The sequence below is a fragment of the Rhea pennata genome, chromosome 34 (assembly GCF_028389875.1).
Source record: "Rhea pennata isolate bPtePen1 chromosome 34, bPtePen1.pri, whole genome shotgun sequence".
NCBI lineage: Eukaryota > Metazoa > Chordata > Aves > Rheiformes > Rheidae > Rhea > Rhea pennata.
Genome location: NC_084696.1, coordinates 27,758 through 51,280, shown reverse-complemented (window position 1 = coordinate 51,280; position 23,523 = coordinate 27,758). Strand labels below are relative to the sequence as shown.

The window sequence follows — 23,523 nt, the reverse complement described above, 5'->3', positions numbered from 1 at the left end:
ACAGCGACGGATGGGGACCACAGCGATGGATGGGGACCACGGCGACGGATGAGGACCATGGCGATGGATGGGGACCGCGGCAACCTACGGGGACCGCAACGATGAATGGGGACCATGGCGACCCACGGGGACCACAGCGATGGATGGGGACCGCGGCGACCCACGGGGACCATGGCAACGGATGTGGACCATGGCAACAGATGGGGACCACAGCAATGGATGGGGACCACGGCGACGGATGGGGACCATGGCGACGGATGGGGACCAGAGTGATGGGCAGGGACCATGGCAAAGGATGGGGACCACGGCAACAGATTGGGACCATGGCGACCCACAGGGACTGCGGTGACAGATGGGGACCACAGCAATGAATGGGGACCATGGGGACCACAGTGATGGGCGGGGACCACGGTGATGGACAGGGACCACGGTGACAGACGGGGACCAGGCCGTGCCACCGCGCTGGGCAACGCCTCGGTGCAGCCCCACGAGTGGAATGAGCTGCCCGTTCTGCACCGGCCCCCCAAGGGAGGGGTGACACCCGCTTTCACCCTTCCTGTGGGAAACGGCCACAGACTCTTCCTGGAAAAAAAGAGGAAAAGGCTCCCGCCCCGGTTTTCCTTCAGATTTGGGGCTGTTTCATGCCCGCACCGGTGGTGGGGTGTGCCGGGATCTGGTGGAGCCGCAGCCTCAGCGCAGCAGCAGAGCTTCCCTGCGGCTCTCCAGCACGGAATTTATTGGGTGTTACAACCGACGTGGAAAATCCCCACCACGGCCACCGCTCCCATCTAGGTGAGGCTGGTGCATGGTGCCAGTTCCAGCGGGTCCCATCTAGGGTGATGCTGGTGCACGGCACTGGCTGGCTCTGGTGGGTCCCATCTGGGGCAACGTTGGTGCATGGTATCAGCTCCAGCAGGTCCCATCTGGGGTGATGCTGGTGCACGGCACCAGCTCCAGCAGGTCCCATCTGGGTTGACGCTGGTGCATGGCACTGGCAGGCTCTGGTGAGTCCCATCTAGGGTGATGCTGGTGCACAGCACCAGCTCCAGCAGGTCCCATCTGGGGTGATGCTGGGCATGGCACTGGCAGGCTCTGGTGGGTCCCATCTGGGGCAACGCTGGTGCACAGCACCGGCTCCAGTAGGTCCCATCTGGGGTGATGCTGGGCACGGCACTGGCAGGCTCTGGTGGGTCCCATCTGGGGCAACGTTGGTGCATGGCACTGGCAGGCTCTGGTGGGTCCCATCTGGGGCAACGCTGGTGCACAGCACCGGCTCCAGTAGGTCCCATCTGGGGTGATGCTGGGCACAGCACTGGCTGGCTCTGGTGGGTCCCATCTGGGGCAACACTGGTGCACAGCACTGGCTCCAGCAGGTCCCATCTGGGGTGATGCTGGGCACGGCACTGGCAGGCTCTGGTGGGTCCCATCTGGGGCAACGTTGGTGCACGGCACCGGCTCCAACGGGTCCCATCTGGAGCGACGCTGGTGCACGGTGCCAGCTCCGGCAGGTCCCATCCAGGCGGCGCTGGGGCAGGCTCAGGGCTGGCAGCCTGGGTGCAGGCACCGGTGCTTGGCGAGGGCGGCGGCGGTGCCGAGGGCTTTGCCGCAGCCCGGGCAGCGGTGGGGCCGCTCGCCGGCGTGCCGCCGCCGGTGCTTGGCCAGGTGGGCGCTTTGGGCGAAGGCCTCGCCGCAGTCACCGCAGCGGAAGGGCCGCTCGCCCGTGTGCACCCGCCGGTGCCGCTCCAGGTGGGAGCTCCAGGCGAAGCCCTTGCCGCAGGCGCCGCAGGCGAAGCGCTGGCGCTCGGGGCCCGGCCGGCACTGGGGACAGCGGGCTGCCGGCGGGCGCTGCCGGGCCGGGCCGGCGGCGGCGGCAGCGTGGGCGCGCCGGTGCCGGCCGAGGTCGGAGCCGTCGGCGAAGGCGCGGGCGCAGAGCGGGCAGCGCTGGGGCCGCTCGCCGGCGTGCCGCCGCCGGTGCTTGGCCAGGTGGGCGCTCTGGGCGAAAGCCTCGCCGCAGTCGCCGCAGCGGAAGGGCCGCTCGCCCGTGTGCACCCGCCGGTGCCGCTCCAGGTGGGAGCTCCAGGCGAAGCCCTTGCCGCAGGCGCCGCAGCGGTAGGGCTTGGCGGCGGCGTGGCCGCGGCGGTGGGCGGCCAGGGCGGCGGGCTCGGCGAAGCGCTTGCCGCAGTCGCCGCACTTGTGGGGCCGCTCGCCGCCGTGGGCCAGCTGGTGCTGGCGCAGGTGGGCGCTCTGGGTGAAGCGCTCGCCGCACTCGCCGCAGCCGAAGGGCCGCTCGCCCGTGTGCACCCGCCGGTGCCACTCCAGGTGCGAGCTCCAGGCGAAGCCCTTGCCGCAGTCCTGGCACTCGTAGGGTCTCCGCGCCGGTGCTGCCGGTGCCGCTGCCCGGCGTAGGCGCTGCTGCCCGGGCACCTCGGTGCAGCCCGGCGATGCGGGCTCGTCCCGCTCCTCGTCCTCCAGCTGCTCGCACGCTGCGGGGAGAGAGCGTTGCAGGCGCGGGAAAACGCCGAGCCCCAGGAAACGCCGAGCCCTGGGGGGAAACGCCGAACCCCGGGAAACGCCGAGCCCCAGGAAACGCCGAACCCCGGGGAAACGCCGAGCCCCAGGAAACGCCGAGCCCTGGGGGGAAACGCCGAACCCCGGGAAACGCCGAGCCCCAGGAAACGCCAAACCCCGGGGAAATGCTGAACCCCGGAGAAACGCCGAGCCCCAGGAAACGCCGAACCCCGGGGAAATGCTGAACCCCAGAGAAACGCCGAGCCCCAGGAAACACCAAACCCCGGGGAAATGCTGAACCCCGGAGAAACGCCGAGCCCCAGGAAATGCCGAGCCCCAAGAAACGCCGAGCCCCAGGAAACGCCAAACCCTGGGGAAATGCTGAACCCCAGAGAAACGCCGAGCCCCAAGAAACGCCGAGCTCCAGGAAACACCAAACCCCAGGGAAACGCTGAACCCCAGAGAAACGCCGAGCCCTGGGGGGAAACACCGAACCCCGGGAAACACTGAGCCCCAGGAAACGCCAAACCCCGGGAAACGCCAAACCCCAGGAAACGCCGAGCCCTGGGAAATGCCGAGCCCTAGGGGGAAACACCGAACCCCGGGGAAATGCTGAACCTCGGGAAATGCCGAGCCCCGGGAAATGCCGAGCCCCAGGAAACGCCAAACCCCAGGAAACGCCGAGCCCTGGGAAATGCCGAGCCCTAGGGGGAAACACCGAACCCCGGGGAAATGCTGAACCTTGGGAAATGCCGAGCCCCGGGAAATGCCAAACCCTGGGAAACACCGAGCCCTGGTGGGGGGAACACTGAGCCCCGGGAAATGCCAAACCCTGGGGGAAACGCCAAACCCTGGGGGGAAACACTGAACCCTGGGGAAACGCCGAACCCCGGGGAAATGCTGAACCCCGGGAAACACCGAGTGCTGGGAAATGCTGAACCCCGGGAAATGCCAAACCCCGGGAAACGCCGAGCCCCGGGAACACGCCGGCGCCCCGGCTCTGCGCCGCCGGCCGCCCTTACCGCGGCGGGTCGCGTGCCGCTCGCCGGCGCCGCGGGCTCTCGGGGCGCTGGGGCGCTGCCGGCGCTGGGTCCGGGCGACGGGCCGCGGCGCGAGCCGGGGGAATTCTGCGGCGCGGGAGGAAAGGGGCGAGCGTCGGCGGGCGCCGCGGGGCCGGCGGCCGCCCGCGGCGCGGGCGCGGGGGCCTTACCCAGGGCCATGAGGGCGTCGTAGCTCTCCTGCATGACGTCCCGGTACAGGGCTCGCTGCTGCGGGTCCAGCAGCACGCACGGCTCCATGGCGAGAGCCGCCGCGGAGCCGCCGCTTGATTCCCCGACTCCCCCCCCAACACTCCCCGCAGAGCCGCCCCCGATAGAAAATATCCCAGCTGGAAGCGGCACGAGTTGGCCGAGCCTCAGCCGGGATGCTGCAGGGCCGGGGAGGGGAGGGGGGGACACGGATGCGGGAATCGCCGCGGGGACCCGAAGGGCGCCGGGAGGCTCCGCTGCCGGCCGGGCGCCGGGGCGGCCACGGGCACCCCGGGAGCGGGGAAGGGGGGGGGGATCTCGCCCTCGGAAGAGGAAACGGGGAGGAAGCGGCGCCTCCTCCTCCTCCTCCTCCTCCTCCTCCGGGCCAAGTTCCCCCGGAGCCGTTTTAGGGGCAAAACCCGCGTTTTCCCCGCCGCAAGCCGCCGCGCGACACGCCGGGGTGTCAGGCTCTCTTTTTATTAAATCAAATCAAAGGCAATTTCAAAATACAAAGACACTTCCAACCAGAAATTAATAATAATTAAAAAAAAAAAAAAAAAAAAAAAAAGAGGCAGAACATTTTTCTTCCTTCTTTCCTTTTAAAAAAAAAATGCTGAAACCAGCCCAGTTTTGGCTTCCGTAAGGGAGGCGCCGGCGCGGCTCCCCGCGGCACTTTCCCCCGCTGGCTTCAGCCTGGATTGGGGGAAATCTGGCTAAAAAGCTCCGGTTTTATGTACAGTAACGGCTGGAGCTCCGGCCGGAGGGGACGACGATCCAAGGGGAACAGGCTCAGGAAACAGCAGCACCCATAAAAAACACACCAGAGAGCCGGCGCGGCAGTAAAAATACAGGAATATCAAAATGTCACTAGTTTTTTCCTTTTTTCCCTCCCTCTACGACAACAGTAAACGGCCCCGTCGGGGTCCCTCCGGGTCCCGGCAGCCCGGAGCGGGCGAGATTTTCCCTGGCCGAGGGAAATCCGCACGTTAAAGCTGCAAGTCCCTCTCGGCCCAGCGTCCCTGGGGGAAAGGAATGAAATATCACATTTTTTCCAGAAAAAATAAAATAAAATAAAAAAATACCCCAAACCCACCACAAACAGCCGGCGACGGCACGGGCAATTCCACGTCTCCTGCCGCTCCTCCTCCGCGCCGCGGGCGAGCCGAGCCGCCGCCGAAGCCCGAGCCTCCGGCCGGCCGCACAGCAAATTCCCCGGCCCGTTTCCGGACGGGGTTAAATCCTCATTTCTATATTTAGGCTCAGGTTTCATTTTCCTTTTGTTTTTTGTTTTTTGGTTTTTTTTTTTTTTTTAAAAAAAAAAAACACTAGGCGACTCCGAGTCCGACAGTAAACGTCCCACGGGGAGACGCGGGCGGCAGCCACAGTCCTGCCCGCGACGCGGCTTCGTCCCCGGCTCCAGGCGCGAAGCCTGAAGCTGCTCCGAGGGGGATTTTCCCGCGGAGCCGACGGGCACCGTCACGGAGGGTTAATGCATAAGAGAGACGTAGCTTATTCCGCTTAATCTTTGGAGGCAAAATACATTAACCCTCCCTAGGTAGCGGGGAACAAGCCCCAGCCCGGGCCGGAGACCCGCCGCCGCCCCGTCCCGGGGGGAATTTCTTTGGGGAGCGTCGGGAGCCCTTTGGGCTGGATCCGGCTTCGGCGGCTCCGTTGCTCTCCCGGACGAGGCGGTTCCTGCCTCAAGGAGCCACTGGGATACAGATTAAAAGAAGGGTAAGGGGAAAAAAATAATATATATATATATATATATATATAATATTTACAAAGTCTACAGCTACCACCAGGCTATTTACAGGGCTATAAAAATAAAAATTAAAAAAAAAAAGAAAACAAGCCTGGAATGAGATATGCAACGGCAGTAAAAAAGAATCGTCCGTTGATCCAACGGTAGGGATGAATCTCCCCAAATAACGCAGGAAAGCGAGCCCCGCGAGGCCGCTCTCCGTCCCGGATCGGGCGGAAGGGGAAAAAAATATCTTTTCCGCCCTCGGTTTTAACGGCTCGCGAGCGCCGTCCCCGCGCGGATCCCGGGGCGCCGGTGAGCGGCGGGGAAGGGATTAAAACCAGCGCTGGGGTTGGGAATTTAATTCACCTTCCTTCCCCCCCCAAAGAAAAGGGAGGAAAAAAGGGAAAGGGAAAGGGAAAGGGAAAGGGAAAGGGAAAGGGAAAGGGAAAGGGAAAGGGAAAGGGAAAGGGAAAGGGAAAGGGAAAGGGAAAGGGATTTTCCGTCGCCCGCGGGTGCCACCTTTCCCTTTCGCTTTCCCTTTCGCTTTCCCTTTCGCTTTCCCTTTCGCTTTCTGCACAGGTATCGGATGCCGGCCAGAGAGCAGCAGCTCCGCAGCATCGCAGAGCTGCTTTAAAACACTTTAAAAAACACCTTTTTTTTTTTCCTAAAAAGAGGAGAGGGTGGATGGAGCGGGCGGGGGGCATTTCCCAGCTCCCCCTTTTCCCCGGCTGTGCCAAAGCGTTAAATAAAACGCGGGAAGGGAGGAAGGGGCCGGCGGCGGAGCGCGGGAAAGGCGGCGGGCGGGAGGAAGAGGAGGGAGAGCAGTGGGGCAGCGTCAGTTGATGAGGGAGGAGGCCGGGGGGCCGGCGGGGGCGGCCGCGGGGAAGGAGGGGTGGGGGAAGGCGCGCGGCGACGGGAAGCCCAGGGCCCAGGGCAGCTCCAGCGGGGCGCCCGACAGGGAGGCGACGGGCAGCGGCGCGGGCGAGCCCGGGAACGGGGGCAGCGAGGGCGCCGGGGCGCCGAAGGAGGCGCCGGGGAAGGCGGCCGAGGCCGGCGGCGCGGCGCCGGCGCCCGGGGCGCCCTTGGCCGCCGGCGCGGGCTTGTCGCCGGCGTGGGTGCGCTGGTGCCGGTTGAGGTGGGAGCTGCGGCTGAAGCACTTGCCGCACTCGGCGCACTTGTAGGGCTTCTCGCCGGTGTGCACGCGCTGGTGGATGGTGAGCTCGGAGCGCTGGATGAAGCTCTTGCCGCACTCGGAGCACTGGTAGGGCTTCTCGCCCAGGTGCGTGCGCTGGTGGGTGATGAGGTTGGAGCTGACGCTGAAGCACTTGCCGCACTCGCCGCAGCGGTAGGGCTTCTCGCCCGTGTGCATGCGCTGGTGGATGGTGAGGTCCGACTTCTGGATGAAGCTCTTGCCGCAGTCGCCGCAGGCGTAGGGCTTCTCGCCCGTGTGGATGCGCTGGTGCTTCACCAGCGCCGAGCGCTGCCCGAAGCCCTTGCCGCAGTCGCCGCACTTGTAGGGCTTCTCGGCCGCCGCCGGCGGCTCCTTGCCGCCGCCCAGGCTCTTGCCGCAGTCCATGCACTGCTGGGCGCGGGCGCGCGGGTGCACTGCCGCCGCCGCCGCCGCGCCCAGGCTCTTGCCGCAGTCCGTGCACTTGCGGGGCTTGGCGCGGGGCGCCGGGCCGGCGGCGTAGCTCTTGCCGCAGTCGGCGCACTGCTGCAGCCGCTGCCCGGCGTGCACCCGCTGGTGCTTCACCAGGGCGCCGCTTTGGCCGAAGCAGCGCCCGCACTCGGAGCACTTGAAGAGCTTCCCGTGCTGGTGGGCGGCCAGGAAGCCCTGGAGGTGCTCGGGGCAGCGGTAGGAGGCCTGCTCGGCGGCGTGGATCTTCTGGTGGCGGTCGAGGTGGGAGCTGACGCTGAAGCTCTTGCCGCACTCGGGGCAGGTGTAGGGCCGCTCGCCCGTGTGCACCCGCTGGTGCCGCTCCAGGTCGGAGCGCTGGATGAAGCTCTTGCCGCAGTCGCCGCACTGGAAGGGCCGCTCGCCGGTGTGGATACGCTGGTGCTGCGTGAGGTTGGAGCTGCGGCTGAAGCTCTTGCCGCAGTCGCCGCACTGGTAGGGCCGCTCGCCGCTGTGGGTCTTGCGGTGCTTGGAGAGCGAGGCCCGCTGCGCAAAGCACTTGCCGCACTCGGGGCACTGGTGGGCGGCCGCCGCCGCCTCCTGCTGCTGCTGCTGCTGCTGCTGCTGGAGGCGGGTGCGGGGCTGCGGCGCGGCGCCGTGGGGCCGCCGTGGGGTGCCGGCGTGGGTGCGCCGGTGCCGGTCCAGGTGGGAGCTGACGCTGAAGCACTTGCCGCACTGGCCGCAGCGGTAGGGCCGCTCGCCCGTGTGCACCCGCTGGTGCCGCTCCAGGTCCGACTTCTGGATGAAGCTCTTGCCGCAGTCGCCGCAGCGGAAGGGCCGCTCGCCGGTGTGGATGCGCTGGTGCTGCGTGAGGTTGGAGCCGCGGCTGAAGCACTTGCCGCAGTCGCCGCAGCGGTACGGCTTCTCGCCCGTGTGCACCCGCTGGTGCTTGGCCAGGACGGAGCGCTGCCGGAAGCAGCGCCCGCACTCGGCGCACTGGTGCGGCTTCTCCGGCGGCGGCCGGCCGCAGCCGAAGCCCTTCCCGCACTCGGTGCAGACGCCGGCGGCTCCGGCGCCCTTCTTGGTGCCGCCGCCGCGCCGGGGGCCCTTGGGTGCCGGCGGGCTCTGGCGCCGCGCGGCCGCCTGCCCCTCGGCCCGGCACTGGCTCCCGCTGGCCTTGCCCTGGTCGGGATCCTCCAGCGACGGCGCGGGCGACTCGGCTTTCTCCAACCCCTCCCGGCCAGCTGCTGCTTCCTCCTCCTCCTCCTCCTCCTCATCCTCGCTCGCCGCCCCGTCGCCTGCAACCCGGAGCAGGGTCGGGAGTCAATTTGCTTCCCCGCGCGCCTAAACCCCCGTTGAAATGATAAATAAATTTAAAAACCCCAAACGCACCCCGATGTTGGGGATGGAGCAGGGCAGCCCGAGAGGATCCCCAAGCTCCTGCTCAGCTGGGAAGTGCATCCCTCCCCCCCCCCAAAAAAATCAGACAGTGGCCCCCGACCATCCCCTCCTGCAACGCCTCCGCTGCAGCCAGAGGGCTCGGCCATCCCCATCCCCACCTTCAACTTCATCCTCATCCCTATCCTCATCCCCATCCTCAACCTTCATCCCCAACCTCAACCTCATCCCCATCCCCATCCTCAACCTTCATCCCCATCCCCATCCCCAACCTCATCCCCAACCTCAACCTTCATCCCCATCCTCAACCTTCATCCCCAACCTCATCCCCATCCCCATCCTCATCCCCATCCCCATCCAGATCCTCATCCTCAACCTCAACCTTCATCCCCATCCCCATCCTCAACCTTCATCCCCATCCATATCCATATCCTCAACCCCATCCCGATCCTCATCCCCATCCTCATCCCCAACCTCTTCCCCATCCCCATTCCCATCCATATCCTCAACCTCATCCCCATCCCCATCCCCACCCTCATCCTCATCCCCATCTATATCCTCAACCTCATCCCCATCCAGATCCTCATCCCCATCCTCAACCTTCATCCCCATCCCCAACCTCATCCCCATCCCCATCCACATCCTCATCCCCATCCCCAACCTCATCCCCATCCCCATCCAGATCCTCATCCCCATCCCCATTCCTGTCACCTCCATCCTTGGGGCTCTCAGGCGCTTTCTTGCGGCTCCGGCGCTTCCCTTCCTGGCTCTGCTCCCTCACCAGCTCCCGCAGCATCTTCTCCACCTGGCTGCGCCCGGCCGTTTGCAGGATGAGCCCCAGCTGCCGCCGGAGGTCGGGATTCATCCCGCCGGCGCTGGAGCCGGCGCCGGCCGAGCTCTGCACCTGCGGCGCCGGCTCCAGCTGGCTCTGCTCACAGTCCGGGTCACCGCCTGCGAGGGCGACGCGGCCCCTGAGTCGCCTCCAAAAAACCCCGGAGCCCCGGCGCGCTCCCGCTCCGGAGGGGCAGCCGAGTGCGGCCGCGCTTCCGAGACTTACCGGAGACCATTCCCCGCCTGCGGTGCGACTCGGCGAAGGCCGTTATCCGAGGCCAGCTGATGGCGATCTCCTCCGCTGGTGGGGGGGGGGGACGGGACACGGACCACGGCGGCGTCAGCCCCGGATCTCGGCCCCCGGATGCTCCCCGGGGTCCCGCCAGCACCGTCGCCCGCCCCGAGGAGCCGGCGGCCGCGGCTCATCCCCATGGCACGAGGGAGTTTAGGGGTTTCCCTGGATTCCCTGGTTTCAACCCGCAGGAATGGGGGGTTTGCTCCCCCCCCACCCCAACCCCGGGAGGCAGGGTGGGAATTCACGGGGAGACGCTTCCCGCCCGGCAAGCGCGCGGCTCCCGGAGCCGGCCACGGCGTGCCGAGGGGCCCCGGCGTTTCCCACCCGGCCGGGAACGCGGGTTTAATGAAAAGCAGCTGGGCCTGGAATCCGCTCCGAGGGGGGCTCCGGCCCCGCGCGGCGCCGCCGAGTCCTGCCCGGCTTTCGGGGCGAGGAGTTTCGCGCCGGAGCAAGCCGGTCCCGTCTCCCGAGCCGCCGCGGCCCCGTCGCTCCAGGCTGAGCAACGTCAGCCGAGCCGGGGTCCGTCCCGCTCCGACGCTGGGGCCGAGCCGCGGAGCGCGTTACGGAAGAGGGGGAAAGGGGCAGCGGCGCGCCGGAGCGGGCTCCGAGCCGTTCCCGCCGGTCCTCACCCAGGGAAATCACGTTCTCGTAGTTCTCCTGCATCGTGTCCCAAGGAAGGGGCGGACGGGCGTCCCGGAGCGAAACGTCTCCCCGGGCCAGCGCTCCCGCTGCCCCCGGATGCTCGCCGGCCCCTGGAAGAGGCAGAGCCCCCCGGCCCCGTGAGCGCCCCCAGGCATCCTCGTCCCCGTCCAGGCCGCGGGCAAGGAGCGGTGGCGGCGTCCGCCGTTCGGAGCCATCGGCCCACGGCACCCGGAGCAGGGTGCCTTGGTCTCCGGGATAGCCGGAGCTGGGCGCCCCGGTGCCCGGCGCTGCACGCCCCATGCCCGGAGCAGGGTGCCCGGCTCCTCAGGGTGCCTGGCGCTGCATGCCCCATGCCCAGAGCAGGGTGCTCAGCTCCTCAGGGTGCCCAGCGCTGCATGCCCCATGCCCGGAGCAGGTTGCCCGGCTCCTCGGGGTGCCTGGTGCTGCATGCCCTGCACTCGGAGCAGGGTGCCCGGCTTCTCAGGGTGCACGGCGCTGCACGCCCTGCACTTGGAGCGGGGTGCCCGGCTCCTCAGGGTGCCCAGCGCTGCACGCCCCATGCCCAGAGCAGGGTGCCTGGCTCCTCGGGGCACCCGGCGCTGCATGCCCCATGCCCAGAGCAGGTTGCCCAGCTCCTCGGGGTGCCTGGTGCTGCACGCCCTGCACTTGGAGCGGGGTGCCCAGCTCCTCGGGGTGTACAGCGCTGCACGCCCCATGCCCAGAGCAGGTTGCCCAGCTCCTCGGGGTGCCTGGTGCTGCACGCCCTGCACTCGGAGCAGGGTGCCCGGCTCCTCAGGGTGTCCGGCGCTGCACGCCCTGCACTCGGAGCGGGGTGCCCGGCTCCTCGGGGCGCCCGGGACCGTGCACGCTGCTCCTCGGGGTGCCCGTGCATCTCACACCCACTCCCCCCCCCGCCAACCCCAACACGCGCATCCCGAGACCCCCGCGCTCCCCCCCCCCCAACACCGGCGCTCCCGCACCCCGCGGCAGCCCGGCCGGAGGGAGCGGGCGGGAGGGCAGCTCGGGCCGCCCCCCTCCCCGCCCCCGCGCCGCCGCCGCCCCCCGTTACCTGCGGGCGGGCCGGGCCGGGCCGGGCCGGGCCGGGGGGGGCGGCGGCGGCGGCGCTCGGCGGCGGCGCCCGGGCGCTGCCCGCCGCGGCGGGTGCTCGGCGCTGGCTGCCGGCCGCGCCGCGGTCCCGGCGGAGGCGGCTCCCCGTGTGACCCGGATACAGTGAGCAGCGAGAGCCTCCTCCCTCCTGCAGCAGCCAGGGCCCTCTAGCGGCCCCCGCCTCCGGGCCGCCCCCCCGGGTCCCCCCCCCGGCGCAGGCAGCGCTCAACCCCCGTAGGAGACAGCGGAGAATCCACCCCGCCCGCCCCGACGGCGCCCGCTCCGCCCCGGGGACGCCTCTGCCCGCGGAGCCCCCCCTCGGGCACCGGAGACCCCGCGGGGGCGGCGGCACCGGGGGGGGGGAAAGGATGGAGACCCCCCCCCCTCCGGCGGCCCCGAACCCGGCGCGGTGCCGCCGGCCGCAAAGTACGAGCGGATGATCGGACGCAAAGGGGGGGCGTCATCCCGCCCGGAAAAATCCCGCTAAGCCGCTTCCGCGGCGGGGCCCCGAGCGCCGTGGTCCCGCTCGGAGCAGCGGCCCCCCTCGCCTTGCCCCGTGCCGGGCTCCGCTCCGCCGGGAGCCGGAAAAGCAAGCGCGGAGCCGGTCTGGTGCAAAGCGTCGAGTTTATTCTCCACCCACGTGGGAGCACGCCGCTGCGGCGTGCACCGGGATGGGATGCGTGCCGGGATGTGCGCCGGGATGGGATGCGTGCGGGGATGCGTGCCGGGATGGGATGCGTGCCGGGATGTGCGCCGGGATGGGATGCGTGCCAGGATGCACGCCGGGATGGGATGCGTGCTGGGATGCGTGCCGGGATGGGATGCACGCGGGGATGCGCGCCGGGATGGGATGCGCGCGGGGATGCGTGCCGGGATGGGATGCACGCGGGGATGCGTGCCGGGATGGGATGCACGCGGGGATGCGCGCCGGGATGGGATGCATGCCGGGATGCACGCCGGGATGGGATGCGTGCTGGGATGCGTGCCGGGATGGGATGCACGCGAGGATGCGCGGCAGGATGGGATGCACATGGGGATGCGCGCCGGAATGGGATGCGTGCTGGGATGCGTGCCGGGATGGGATGCACGCGGGGATGCGCGCCGGAATGGGATGCGTGCTGGGATGCGTGCCGGGATGGGATGCACGCGGGGATGCGTGCCGGGATGGGATGCACGCGGGGATGCGCGCCGGGATGGGATGCATGCCGGGATGCACGCCGGGATGGGATGCGTGCTGGGATGCGTGCCGGGATGGGATGCACGCGAGGATGCGCGGCAGGATGGGATGCACATGGGGATGCGCGCCGGAATGGGATGCGTGCTGGGATGCGTGCCGGGATGGGATGCACGCGGGGATGCGCGCCGGAATGGGATGTGTGCTGGGATGCGTGCCGGGATGGGATGCACGCGGGGATGTGCGCCGGGATGGGATGTGCGCCAGGATGCGCGCCGGGATGGGATGCACGCGGGGATGTGCGCCGGGATGGGATGCGCGCGGGGATGCACGCCCGCCCGCCGGGGCTCCCTCCGCGCACGCCGCAGGCGCGCTTCCCCCCGCCCCGGCGGGCTCCGAGCCGCCCGCCGCGCCCCGGCGCCCGCCGCGGGGCTCCGGCTCAGGGCGCGCACTTCTTCCAGCTGCTCTGGCGGTTGTCCACGTAGCACCAGGAGTAGCCGTAGCCGTGGCCGCCGCAGAAGTGCTGCGGCGCGCAGCAGTAGTCCCAGGAGCCCTGCTCGTCTGTGTAGCACCAGAAGTAGCTCTTGCCGTAGAGGCCGCAGGGGAAGCCGTCCCGGCACGACTGCCCCTTCACCGTCACGGCCGAGTAGAGCGGCGAGCAGCTGATGCGCTCGCCGTCGCCCCGGTCGCAGGAGAGCTGCCTCTCGCCGTCGGGCACGGCGCAGCGGCTGCTGCAGCACGGCACCCGGCTCTCGCCGCGGCGCTCCGCCGCGTAGCACCAGCGGTAGGAAGCCTCGCCGTGGGTGTCGCAGGGCAGCCGGTCGCAGGACCAGCCCTCGGCCGCCGTCAGGGAGCTGGGCAGGTGCTTCTGCTGCTGCAGGACGCACTCCTTGGCCCAGGAGCCGGCGGGCGGCTCGGGCCCCGGCGCGGCGTCGGCCCGCTGCAGCACGCAGGCCACGGCGCCTTGGCGGTGCAGCTTGGTGAAGCGCTGGTGCCACGCTCGCAGGCTGGAGAAGCTCAAGGTGGTCGCCGCATCCAGCTCCAGCCCCTCCTCCTCCTCGGCGTTGCCCGCGTCCTCCGCCTCCTTCCAGCCCGCCGCCGGCGACATCGAGAAATCCAAAGCGTTTTGCACCCCTGCTATCACGGCCTGGACCTTGGGGCTCTGCGAGTTGCAGTCGTCCGCGAAGATCTCGACGCTCTCCGAGGTGGCGTGGATGGCCGCGAGCCTCTCCGCCAGCGTCTTCACCGGGAACGCCTGGACCCTGGAGGCCGCCGTGTTCTCCGCCAGGAAGGCCAGGGAGAACTTCTCCTCCGGCTTGGTGCTGTCGCAGCAAACGGCCGTCCACACGTGCCGGGGCACGACCACCCGGCCCAGCTGGCGCTCGCGGTCGCCCTCCTTGTCGGCGGCGCTGGGGATGGCGACGGTGCCGGGGGTGGCCCCCGTCACCACGTAGGCGCCCGCGGGGCAGCTGAGCCGCAGCTGGTCGCGCAGAGCCCGCTGCAGCAGCCGCCAGCGCCCGTGGGCGAAGCAGGGCTCCAGGGGCACCGCGTTGGTGAGGGTGAAGGTGGCCGTGCGGGCGGCGTCGCAGTGGTGGTCGCCGGGGTTGAGCTGGCCCCGGCTGAACGCCGTGTCCTCGTAGTGCTCGCTGAGCGCCTGGCCGGGCCGCTCCGCGCCGCAGCACAGGCCGGACTCGCTCTCCGTGGCCATGTCGGGGGACATGCTGGCGCTGGCCAGCTGCGGGGGGGGGGGAAGCCGGAGAAGGGCCTGGGTCCCCCCGCCCTCCAGCCCGTCCCCCCCGCTCCCTCCTGCTCTCTTTTAGGGCAAGGCGGCAGCAAATCGCCCTCCTCTGGGGTCTCCATCCATCCCGGAGACCCTCCTGGGAATCGCCACCGCAGGAAACTCCCCTTGACACCCCCCATTGCCACCACGGGAAACTCCCCTTGAGCCCCCCATTGCCACCGTGGGAAACCCCCTCGAGCCCCCCATTGCCACCACGGGAAACCACCCTCGAGCCCCCCATTGCCACCACGGGAAACTCCCCCTCGAGCCCCCCATTGCCACCACGGGAAACCCCCCTCATGCCCCCCATTGCCACTGTGGGAAACTCCCCTTGACACCCCCCATTGCCACTGTGGGAAACTCCCCCTCGAGCCCCTCATTGCCACCACGGGAAACTCCCCTTGAGCCCCCCATTGCCACCGTGGGAAACCCCCCTCATGCCCCCCATTGCCACTGTGGGAAACTCCCCTTGACACCCCCCATTGCCACTGTGGGAAACTCCCCCTCGAGCCCCTCATTGCCACCACGGGAAACCCCCCTCGAGCCCCCCATTGCCACCCCGGGAAACTCCCCTCGTGCCCCCCATTGCCACCGTGGGAAATTCCCCCTCGAGTCCCCTGTCCCCCCCATGGGAAATTCCCCTCGTGCCCCCCATCGCCACCATAGGAAACCCCCCCTCATGCCCCCCATTGCCACCACGGGAAGGTGCCCCTCGAGCCCCCTGTCCCCCCCACGGGAAACTCCCCCTCATGCCCCCCATTGCCACCGTGGGAAACCCCCCTCGAGCCCCCCATTGCCACCACGGGAAACTCCCCCTGACACCCCCCATTGCCACCGTGGGAAACCCCCCTCGTGCCCCCGATTGCCACCGTGGGAAGCTCCCCATCGAGCCCCCCATTGCCACCGTGGGAAACCCCCCTCGTGTCCCCCATTGCCACCGTGGGAAGCTCCCCAGCGAGCCCCCTGTCCCCCCCCCATGGGAAGCTCCCCCTTGTGCCCCCCCCCCCGAGACCCACCTGGGGCTCCACGAACCACTGGCTGCGGCGCTGCGCCTGGCCCGGGCAGCTCTGGGCGCGCAGGACGTAGGCGGACCAGCGCGGCACCGAGCGCTCGCGGTCGTACAGCGTGGCGAAGCGGGGCTGCCCGCCGCGCTGCTGGCAGATCGCGGCGGCCGAGGCCGAGCCCAGGCCCTTGGGCTCCAGCCCGCCGTAGAAGAAGCGGCGGCACTCGCCGAAGGAGCCCACCTTGGCCAGCGCCGGCCCCGCCGCCAGGCAGAGGCAGCCCAGGAGCCAGAGCATCTTCAGCGCGGTGGCCGGAGGCGACGGCGATGGAGCCGCCGAGCCGCCGGGCCGGTATTTGGGGGCTTCGCCCGGCATCACGTGAGCCGGGGCCGGGCCCCCCTCGGGAAATGGGGCGACCGGAGCTTTCCTCCGCGTCTGGCTCTGCAAAACGGTTGCCGCCCTCCAGATAACGCAGGGCCAAAAAGCTGTCATGTCCCCCCCCCCCCCCGCACCCCCAGCCCCAGCCCCAGCCCCGGACCGGAGATAACCGCGCGGGCGAAGGTCCTGGCGCGCCCCACCGGTCACGGCGATGCCGGAGAGTCCCGCCGCGGGCATCCCTCCTCCCGCCGCGTCTCTTCGGACGAGCTTTTTTGGCGGCGAGGCGGCGGTTGAGCAAGCTTTGCGCGCCGCGGGGGTCTGGGCACGGCGCGGTGCCGACGCGACCCGCTGCTCCGGGGAGGAAAGCCCCGCTGTTACCTCTTTTCTCGGGAAAAAGAGCGATCCAACTCTTGCAAAAGACCACGTGCAAAAGGCGCAGCAGCCGTGCCTGCCCCGAGCCGTCTCCCCTTCGTTCCCGGCGCCTTCCGCGCGCGGCCGAAGCCGCCGCCGCCGCCCCGTTCAGCCCGGCGTCACCCGCGCGGGTCCGGGCGTTCGCGTCCGGGCGTCCGGGCCGGCCCGGACACGGGCTCAGCTGGGCTCCGCCGTCGCACCCGGCGCTCGGGCGCACGGAGCCGGCCCGGAGATCGGGCGAGGGACGAGCCGCGGGCCTTCGGGCGACGGGGAAAAGCAACTCGGGGCGGAAATCCGGCGCGGAGCGCGCCTGCGGCAAGGAGAGGGGTGCGACGCGCCCGCGGGGCCGGGCCCGAGACCCCCGTCCTTCCCCCCGCTCTCCTCTGCCCCGGGAATCGTCGGCGCGAGGAGGGCTTTCTTCAGAGGCGAACGTCAGTTCTTCCAAATCACGATTTCAAACCAGTTCCAGAGCCAGGAAACTGATACAAGGGGATTTCCAGAAGAAAACAGGAGCGAGAGCAGGATTTCCAGGGAACTTCAGAAGAACGAATGATCTCGTCCCCGGGGGAAATGCGGATTTCTTGTTAAAAAAAACGAAACGCCAGATTTTTTTATTATTATTATTAGTTATTCCACAGAAATTGGACAAACAGGGCGATTAACACGGGACACTTTGCCCAAAGGTTAGTAGCGAACGCCGGCGCGCTCGGCACCTCGCCGCTCGTCCCCTCCGACGGACGGGGACAGGGACGGGCACAGCTCGGACGCGCCAGCGCAGGCGGCCGGAGGAAGGTCGGTGCCGGAGCTCCCTTTGGGGGGGGGGAGCCCCAAAAAAACCCCCGGAAGGTCTGAGCTTTCCGCAGGGAACCCGTCCGGCTCTGCTCGCCTCCGGTTCTCCGGCGCGGCAAGCTCGGCGCAGCGGCGCGAGCTCGGACGTCCGAACTCCGCTGGCCGAACCGCTGCTTTTATCCCGTCGAGCCGATCGCCGCGGGGCGACGGAGGGGAGGTGGCGGCGGAGCGCGGCCCGAAGCCGGGTTTTGCCCCCGGATAACCGAGCCCGGCAGCGGGAGGCGAGCCCGCCTCCCAAAGAGACACGGAGCACGCCGGGCGCTTTGCGCTAGGCTATTTTATTCACAATACAAACACAGTTCCTGCTTATCTTGGACGGAGACGGATCACAGCCGGGACAGCGAGGGAGCCGCCGCCTCTCCGAAAAACCCCGGCTCGAGCGGCCGAGGCACGGGGCGAAGCGAGCCCCGGCTCTGCCGCCCCGCAGCCGCAGAGGGCACCCGCGGGAAACCGGGACCCCCCAGACCCGCGCTCCGCTGCCGCCCCCGAGACGCGGCCCGACGGGCGCCCGCGGGAACCTCTGGCTTTCCCTAGCCTGCCCGGAGGATTTTTTTTTTTTTTTTTTTTCCATCTTGGGCCCCATCTCCGTCGCTGGTGGGTTTCTACCGCAAGCCAGGAGGCCGTTCGGCACAGACGCAGCCGCCCCGGCGAGGAACGCCCTGAGCTCCACCGAGCTCAGTCTTCCCGCGGCCGCCCGGGATGCTCCAGCGCCTGGAAACGGGAATCCTGCCCCAAAACCGCGCGCCCCGTCAGGGAACGCCCGCGGCGCGTCCCGGGCTCGGACGCGGTGACCGAAGCCGAGCGCCTAAACCCCCAGCTGGGCTCCCACTGAATAAATAGAATAAATAGATTAAATAAAGCGCTCGCTCCGCGGGGCTCTGGGCGCGAGCCCGGCAGGCAGGCTGGCACCAGCGGCTTCGCCGGCGGCCCAGGCGAGGCGCCCCGGGCTCCTTCCCTAAAAACGACGCCGGCGCGGGAATCGCCAGCGCCCAAAGCTAACACGGGGCTGATTTAGCCACGGCTTAAAACGACTGCGGAGAAGGGACTGAGGTTTCGGCCAGTTTGCGTTGTGGCGGGGGAGAAAAGGGAAAAAAATCGGTTTACTTCTGCCGAGACTTGGCCAAAACCGCGCCTCCGCCGTACGTTCCTGCCCCGACGAGGTGCAGCCCGAGAGCTTTGCAGCTCCCGGAGGGGACGGCTGATTTGTGGGGCAAATCTCCCCCTCTCCTGGCCGACCTCCCCGGCGCAGAGCTCTGCCCTTTCCCTCCCGGCTTACGGAGGCGCCCGGCTCGCAGCCTCCGCGGAAAGGGCCCCGCCGCCGTCCCGGCCGTCCTGTCCGTCCTGTCCGTCCCGTGTCCCACCACGCGGCTCCTCCGCGCTGCTCCTCCCCGCGCGCCCGTCTCGTCCCGCCGCCCGGGGCGGGGGGCGGGGGGGGGTCCCGCGCAGCAGCTCCTCTCCGAGCACCTCCATCCCGGGAGACGGGCTGCAGAGCCGCGGGGAAGGGGGCAGCGTCCCCCCCCCCAGCCGCCGCCGGCTCCCCCCGGCCGCCCGGTCCTCCGTCGCACCAACCTCCGTCACGTACCGACCCTCTCTCGTGGACGCCGACCGCAGCCTCCAGCTCCCCCTCCGGGGCCTTTCCCCGCCATCCCCAAACGCCACCTCGACCTTCCCACGCTTCATCCATCCCTTCCCCAGGTGCTCGGCGCTGCCTCTTCCCATAGCCGCTACGCTGCCGGGGGGATTTCTTCCTGGCTACCGCGAGGACGAGCAGGAGAGGAGCTCCCCCGCGAGCGTCGCTGGCATCGTCCGAATTCCCAGGGCAGGATTATGTCCGTTTTTCCAGCGCGGCGCTAGAAAGGTGGTGACAACCCCACGGCAGGGCCCGCTGCCCCACTGCCGCCACCAGCCCCATCTCCATCCCGCTCTCCTCCCCTAGCTAACCTACCTTCCTAAGCTACCCTCTAAAACTACGTCCGCAGGGCTGGCTCTGAAGCCCACGAGGGCCGACGCAGGCTCAGATCTACGCCGCGCCCATCGCCGCGGCATCGAGGCGCCTTCCCCATGCGGGACGGCGAGCCCGGGGCGGCTGCTCCCAGCCTGGAGAGCGCGGTGACCCCGGAGCCGCCGGCTCCCAGCCTGGAGAGCGCGGCGACCCCGGAGCCGCCGGCTCCCAGCCCGGAGAGCGCGGCGACCCCGGAGCAGCCGGCTCCCAGCCTGGAGAGCGCGGCGACCCCGGAGCTGCCGGCTCCCAGCCCGGAGAGCGCGGTGACCCCGGAGCAGCCGGCTCCCAGCCTGGAGAGCGCGGTGACCCCGGAGCCGCCGGCTCCCAGCCTGGAGAGCGCGGCGACCCCGGAGCAGCCGGCTCCCAGCCCGGAGACCCAGCCCGGAGAGCGCGGCGACCCCGGAGCCGCCGGCTCCCAGCCCGGAGAGCGCGGCGACCCCGGAGCTGCCGGCTCCCAGCCTGGAGAGCGCGGCGACCCCGGAGCTGCCGGCTCCCAGCCTGGAGAGCGCGGTGACCCTGGAGCTGCCGGCTCCCAGCCCGGAGAGCGCGGCGACCCCGGAGCAGCCGGCTCCCAGCCCGGAGAGCGCGGTGACCCCGGAGCTGCCGGCTCCCAGCCCGGAGAGCGCGGCGACCCTGCTCCGGCCCCGCGGGCTTCCCTCTGCCGGGCTCGGTTAATAGGGCGCGAGCTCATCCGGCGGCTCCTCCAGCGGCTTCTCCTCGGTGTGGCTCCGGAGGTGGCGGTAGAGGTGGGAGCTGACGCTGAAGCGGCGGCCGCACTGCGGGCAGGGGAAGGGCTTCTCGCCCGTGTGCGTGCGCCGGTGCTTGGCCAGAGCGGAGCCGTCGGCGAACGCCTTGCCGCAGTCGGGGCAGGCGTGCCGGGGGCCGTCGCCGGCGTGGGCGCGCTGGTGCTTGTGGAAATGCAGGGTGCTGTTGAAGCTCTTGCCGCAGTCGGCGCACACGTGGGGCTGCCCGCCGGCGTGGGTGCGCTGGTGCCGGTAGAGGTGGGAGGTCCGGCCGAAGCGCTTGCCGCAGTCCCCGCACTGGTAGGGCCGCTCGCCGGTGTGGATGCGCTGGTGGCGCTCCCAGTGGGAGCTCCAGGAGAAGCTCTTGCCGCAGTCGCCGCAGCGGTAGGGCTTCTCGCCGCCCTGGCCGCCGTGCAGGTTGCGCCGGTGCCGGGCGTACTGGGCCCGGGCGCCGAAGCTCTTGCCGCACTCCTCGCAGCGGAAGGGGCCGTCGCCCAGGTGCAGGCGCTGGTGCTTGACCAGGGCCGGCCCGTCGCTGAAGCCCTTCCCGCACAGGGTGCACTTGTAGGGCCGCTGGCCGGTGTGGGTGCGCTGGTGCCGGTCGAAGTGCAGGGTGCTGTTGAAGCTGCGGCCGCAGTAGGTGCAGATGTAGGAGCGCCCGCCGGCGTGGGTGCGCTGGTGCCGGTAGAGGTGGGAGCTGCGGCTGAAGCACTTGCCGCACTCGGGGCACTTGTAGGGCTTCTCGCCGGTGTGGATGCGCTGGTGCCGGTCGAAGTGGGAGCTCCAGGAGAAGCTCTTGCCGCAGTGGCCGCACTGGAAGGGCAGGCGGCCCGTGTGCAGCCGCTGGTGGGTCACCAGCTCCGTGTTGCGGCGGAAGCTCTTGCCGCACTCGTCGCACTTGTAGGGCAGCCCGCGCGGGTGGGCGGCCCGCTCGGCGGCGGGCGCCGGCGGGCCGGCCCGCTCGGCGGCGTGGGCCCGCTGGTGCCGGTAGAGGTTGGAGCTGATGTTGAAGCTCTTGCCGCAGTGGAGGCAGAGGAAGGGCTTCTCGCCCGTGTGCGTGCGCCGGTGCTTGCTGAAGTGGGAGCTGCAGCTGAAGGTCTTGCCGCACTCGCCGCACTCGTAGCTCTTCTGCAGCACGATGATGCTCTTGAAGTTGGGGAAGGCGCCGGCCTTGCCGCCCCGCCGCGGCTGCTTGCCCGGCGAGTCGATCTGCTGCACCACCGTCCAGCGCAGGCTCTCGCGCGTCGGGCTCTGCTCGCCCGGCGCCGCCAGGGAGGCCCCCTCGGCGTGGCCCAGCAGGGCGGCCGCGTCCAGCTCCACGATCTCGGGGCCGTCCGCGTCCGGGGCCTCTCCCTCATGGTCGCTCGGCGTCCCGTCGCCTGCTGGGGCGGCGGGGAAAGAGAGGGCGAGAATCCAGCCAGGAGTCGCTCCCGGGGCCGCCCACGCCCGACCCGCGGGATAGGCGAGAAACCGGCTCCTCGGCTCCGTCCCCTCCGAGCCAGGCTCACCTGGAGCCCCCAACTCCACCCAAACCTCCCCGAGCCTCAGCGCGGGTCCCTGGGGCAGGGACCGCGGCCACGGGCTCTTCCCCCCCCCGGCTCCTTTGGGGGCGTCGGGCTGAAACACGGGACCCGGGTGCTGGGGGTGGGCTGGGTCTCCGGCTCCTTCCAAGGGCTGGAGTCGGGCGGGATCTCCCCAACCCTCCTCAACCACTTACTCAGGGTCACCAGCGTGTCGTAGTCCTCCTGCACGTCGCCCTCGTACAGCGCCTTCTGGTCCCGGTCCACCGCTCCCCAGGGGTCCATGGCCCCCTCCCTCGCCTCGCCCAACGCGGTGGGTCCCTGCAAGGCCGAGGGCACCCAGGTCACCTGCCTCGGCCCCAGCGCCCTGTGGGTGACGCTGGGGGCCGGCGTGGGACAGCCGGGGCGCCGTGGGGCCCCGACGCGTGGCGGGTCCTGGTGGTTGCTGGGTGACTTGCCCTTGGGGCGCAGCAGGTCCTGCTGCTAGCGCCGGTGGGGGACATCGAGGACAGCATAGGATGGGGAAGGCGTTTTGGTGACGGAAACACCCCAAGATCAGACCTTCTCCAGGTCCCACCACCCCTCTGGGTGCCCAGAGGTCGACACAGGATGGAGGGGACACCCCAAAACCAGATCCCCAACAGGCCCCACCACCCTGTCAAGTACCCAAAGCTCCAACAGCCACCGGGTCCTACTACTCCATCAGGCACCTTGAGCCCCGACCTCCATCAGGTCCCACCACCTCGTCGGGTGCCCCACGATCAGCATGGGATGGAGGAGACACCCCAACATCAGACCTTCTCCAGGTCCCACCACCCCATCGGGTGCCCAGAAGTCAGTACAGGACGGAGGGGACACCCTGAGCCGTGACCTCCACCAGGTCCCACCACCCGTCGAGCACCCAGAGGTCGGTACAGGATGGAGGAAGCGCCCCGACCCCCCCACCCCGTTGGGCACCCCGAGGCCGGCACCGGTGGGATGAAGGGCCCCGACTCCCCTACCCCGTCGGGCACCCCGACACCAGGACAGGCAGGACGAAGCGCCCCGACCCCCCCACCCCGTCGGACACCCCGCGGCCGGCACCGGCGGGACGAGGCGCCCCGACCCCCCCACCCCGTCGGGCACCCCGCGGCCGGCACCGACGGGACGAGGCGCCGCGACCCCCCCCACCCCGTCGGGCACCCCGCGGCCGGCACCGGCGGGACGAGGCGCCCCGATCCCCCCACCCCGTCGGGCACCCCGCGGCCGGCACCGGCGGGACGAAGCGCCCCGACCCCCCTCCACCCCGTCGGGCACCCCGCGGCCGGCACCGGCGGGACGAAGCGCCCCGACCCCCCCCCACCCCGTCGGGCACCCCGCGGCCGGCACCGGCGGGACGAGGCGCCCCGACCCCCCCACCCCGTCGGGCACCCCGCGGCCGGCACCGGCGGGACGAGGCGCCGCGACCCCCCCGTGCCCCCCCCTCCCCGGCGCCCCCGGGCCGGGCGGCGGCGCTCCCGGCCGGCGGCGGCGGCGCCCCGACGGCGGCGGCCCGAGGGCAGCGCGGCGGCGGCGCCGCCGGTACCTGCGGCCGCCGGGCACAAAGGCGGCGGCGGCGGCCCGCGGTGCCCGCTCGGCGCTGGCGGCGCGGCCCCCCCCTTCCTGTCCCCCCTCCCCGCCGCGGCCCCGGCTGCTCCATCCCCTTCCTGTGTCCCTCGCTTACCGAGCCGGCTGGCAACAACGCGGGGCGGCCGCCGCCTCCGCCAGCGCGCTCCGGCCCCCGGCCCTGCCCCCGCCGCCCCCCCCCGGGCGGCCCGGCCGCGTCTCCGGGGGCTGCTCCCTCCTTCTCCCCCTCCCGCCATCCCCCCACCCGCCTTGTCCCTCCTTTCCCACGGCAGCCGCCAGCGCCGGAAGCGCCAGGTAATGGAGCGGCGGCAGGGCCGGAGCGGCGGGCAGTGCCCGGGCCCCCCCCGGACCCCCCCGGGCCCCCGACGGGCGGGGGGCGCCGCGCCGCGCCGCGCCGGGCCGGGCCGCGCCGGGGGGAGCCGCCGCCGCCGCCCGCTCCCTGCGCCCGGCCGCGGCGCATCCCCGGCCGCCCGCGCCCCCTCCGCGGCTCCGCGCCCCCCCCGGCTCCGCGCCCCCCCCGGCTCCGCGCCCGGCCGCAGCCTCGGCTGCATTTCCACCACCCCCCCCCGCGGGTCTTGCACTCCGCGTCCGGCGCGCCGCGATTCCCTTCGCGACCCCTGCGCGGTGTTTCCACCCCCCCCAGTCCTGCGCAGCGTTGCCCGCACGCAGC

The 23,523-nt window shown here is 70.3% G+C and overlaps 2 protein-coding genes across 2 annotated transcripts; both read right to left on the bottom strand.

The window, feature by feature from the left end:
* Positions 1 to 735: 735 nt before the first annotated feature.
* On the bottom strand, positions 736 to 22,870 carry LOC134152859 (zinc finger protein 420-like). The gene is made up of 6 exons (XM_062598558.1): positions 22,813 to 22,870; positions 21,446 to 21,569; positions 19,704 to 21,107; positions 7,772 to 8,130; positions 6,603 to 7,693; positions 736 to 2,368 (listed from the first exon to the last, which is right to left on the bottom strand). Exons 2-6 carry the CDS (start codon positions 21,531 to 21,533, stop codon positions 1,537 to 1,539), a joined length of 3,774 nt encoding a protein of 1,257 aa, XP_062454542.1. The 5' UTR covers positions 21,534 to 21,569; positions 22,813 to 22,870; the 3' UTR covers positions 736 to 1,536.
* Positions 12,969 to 15,805, bottom strand: LOC134152869 (uncharacterized). Its single transcript, XM_062598581.1, has 2 exons — positions 15,361 to 15,805; positions 12,969 to 14,299 (listed from the first exon to the last, which is right to left on the bottom strand). The coding sequence occupies exons 1-2, from the start codon at positions 15,718 to 15,720 to the stop codon at positions 13,004 to 13,006; spliced, it is 1,656 nt and encodes a 551-aa protein (XP_062454565.1). The 5' UTR covers positions 15,721 to 15,805; the 3' UTR covers positions 12,969 to 13,003.
* Positions 22,871 to 23,523: the final 653 nt, after the last annotated feature.

Coding starts and splice junctions, on each gene's coding strand:
- LOC134152869 (XM_062598581.1), bottom strand. CDS start 15,720: ATGCCGGGCGAAGCCCCCAAATACCGGCCCGGCGGCTCGGCGGCTCCA. Junction 14,300..15,360: donor AGTGGTTCGTGGAGCCCCAG/GTGGGTCTCGGG, acceptor CCCCCCCCGCAG/CTGGCCAGCGCCAGCATGTC.
- LOC134152859 (XM_062598558.1), bottom strand. CDS start 21,533: ATGGACCCCTGGGGAGCGGTGGACCGGGACCAGAAGGCGCTGTACGAG. Junction 21,108..21,445: donor CGACACGCTGGTGACCCTGA/GTAAGTGGTTGA, acceptor CCGCCCCAGCAG/GCGACGGGACGCCGAGCGAC. Junction 8,131..19,703: donor CCACCTCCGGAGCCACACCG/AGGAGAAGCCGC, acceptor GCCGGCCGCCGC/CGGAGAAGCCGCACCAGTGC.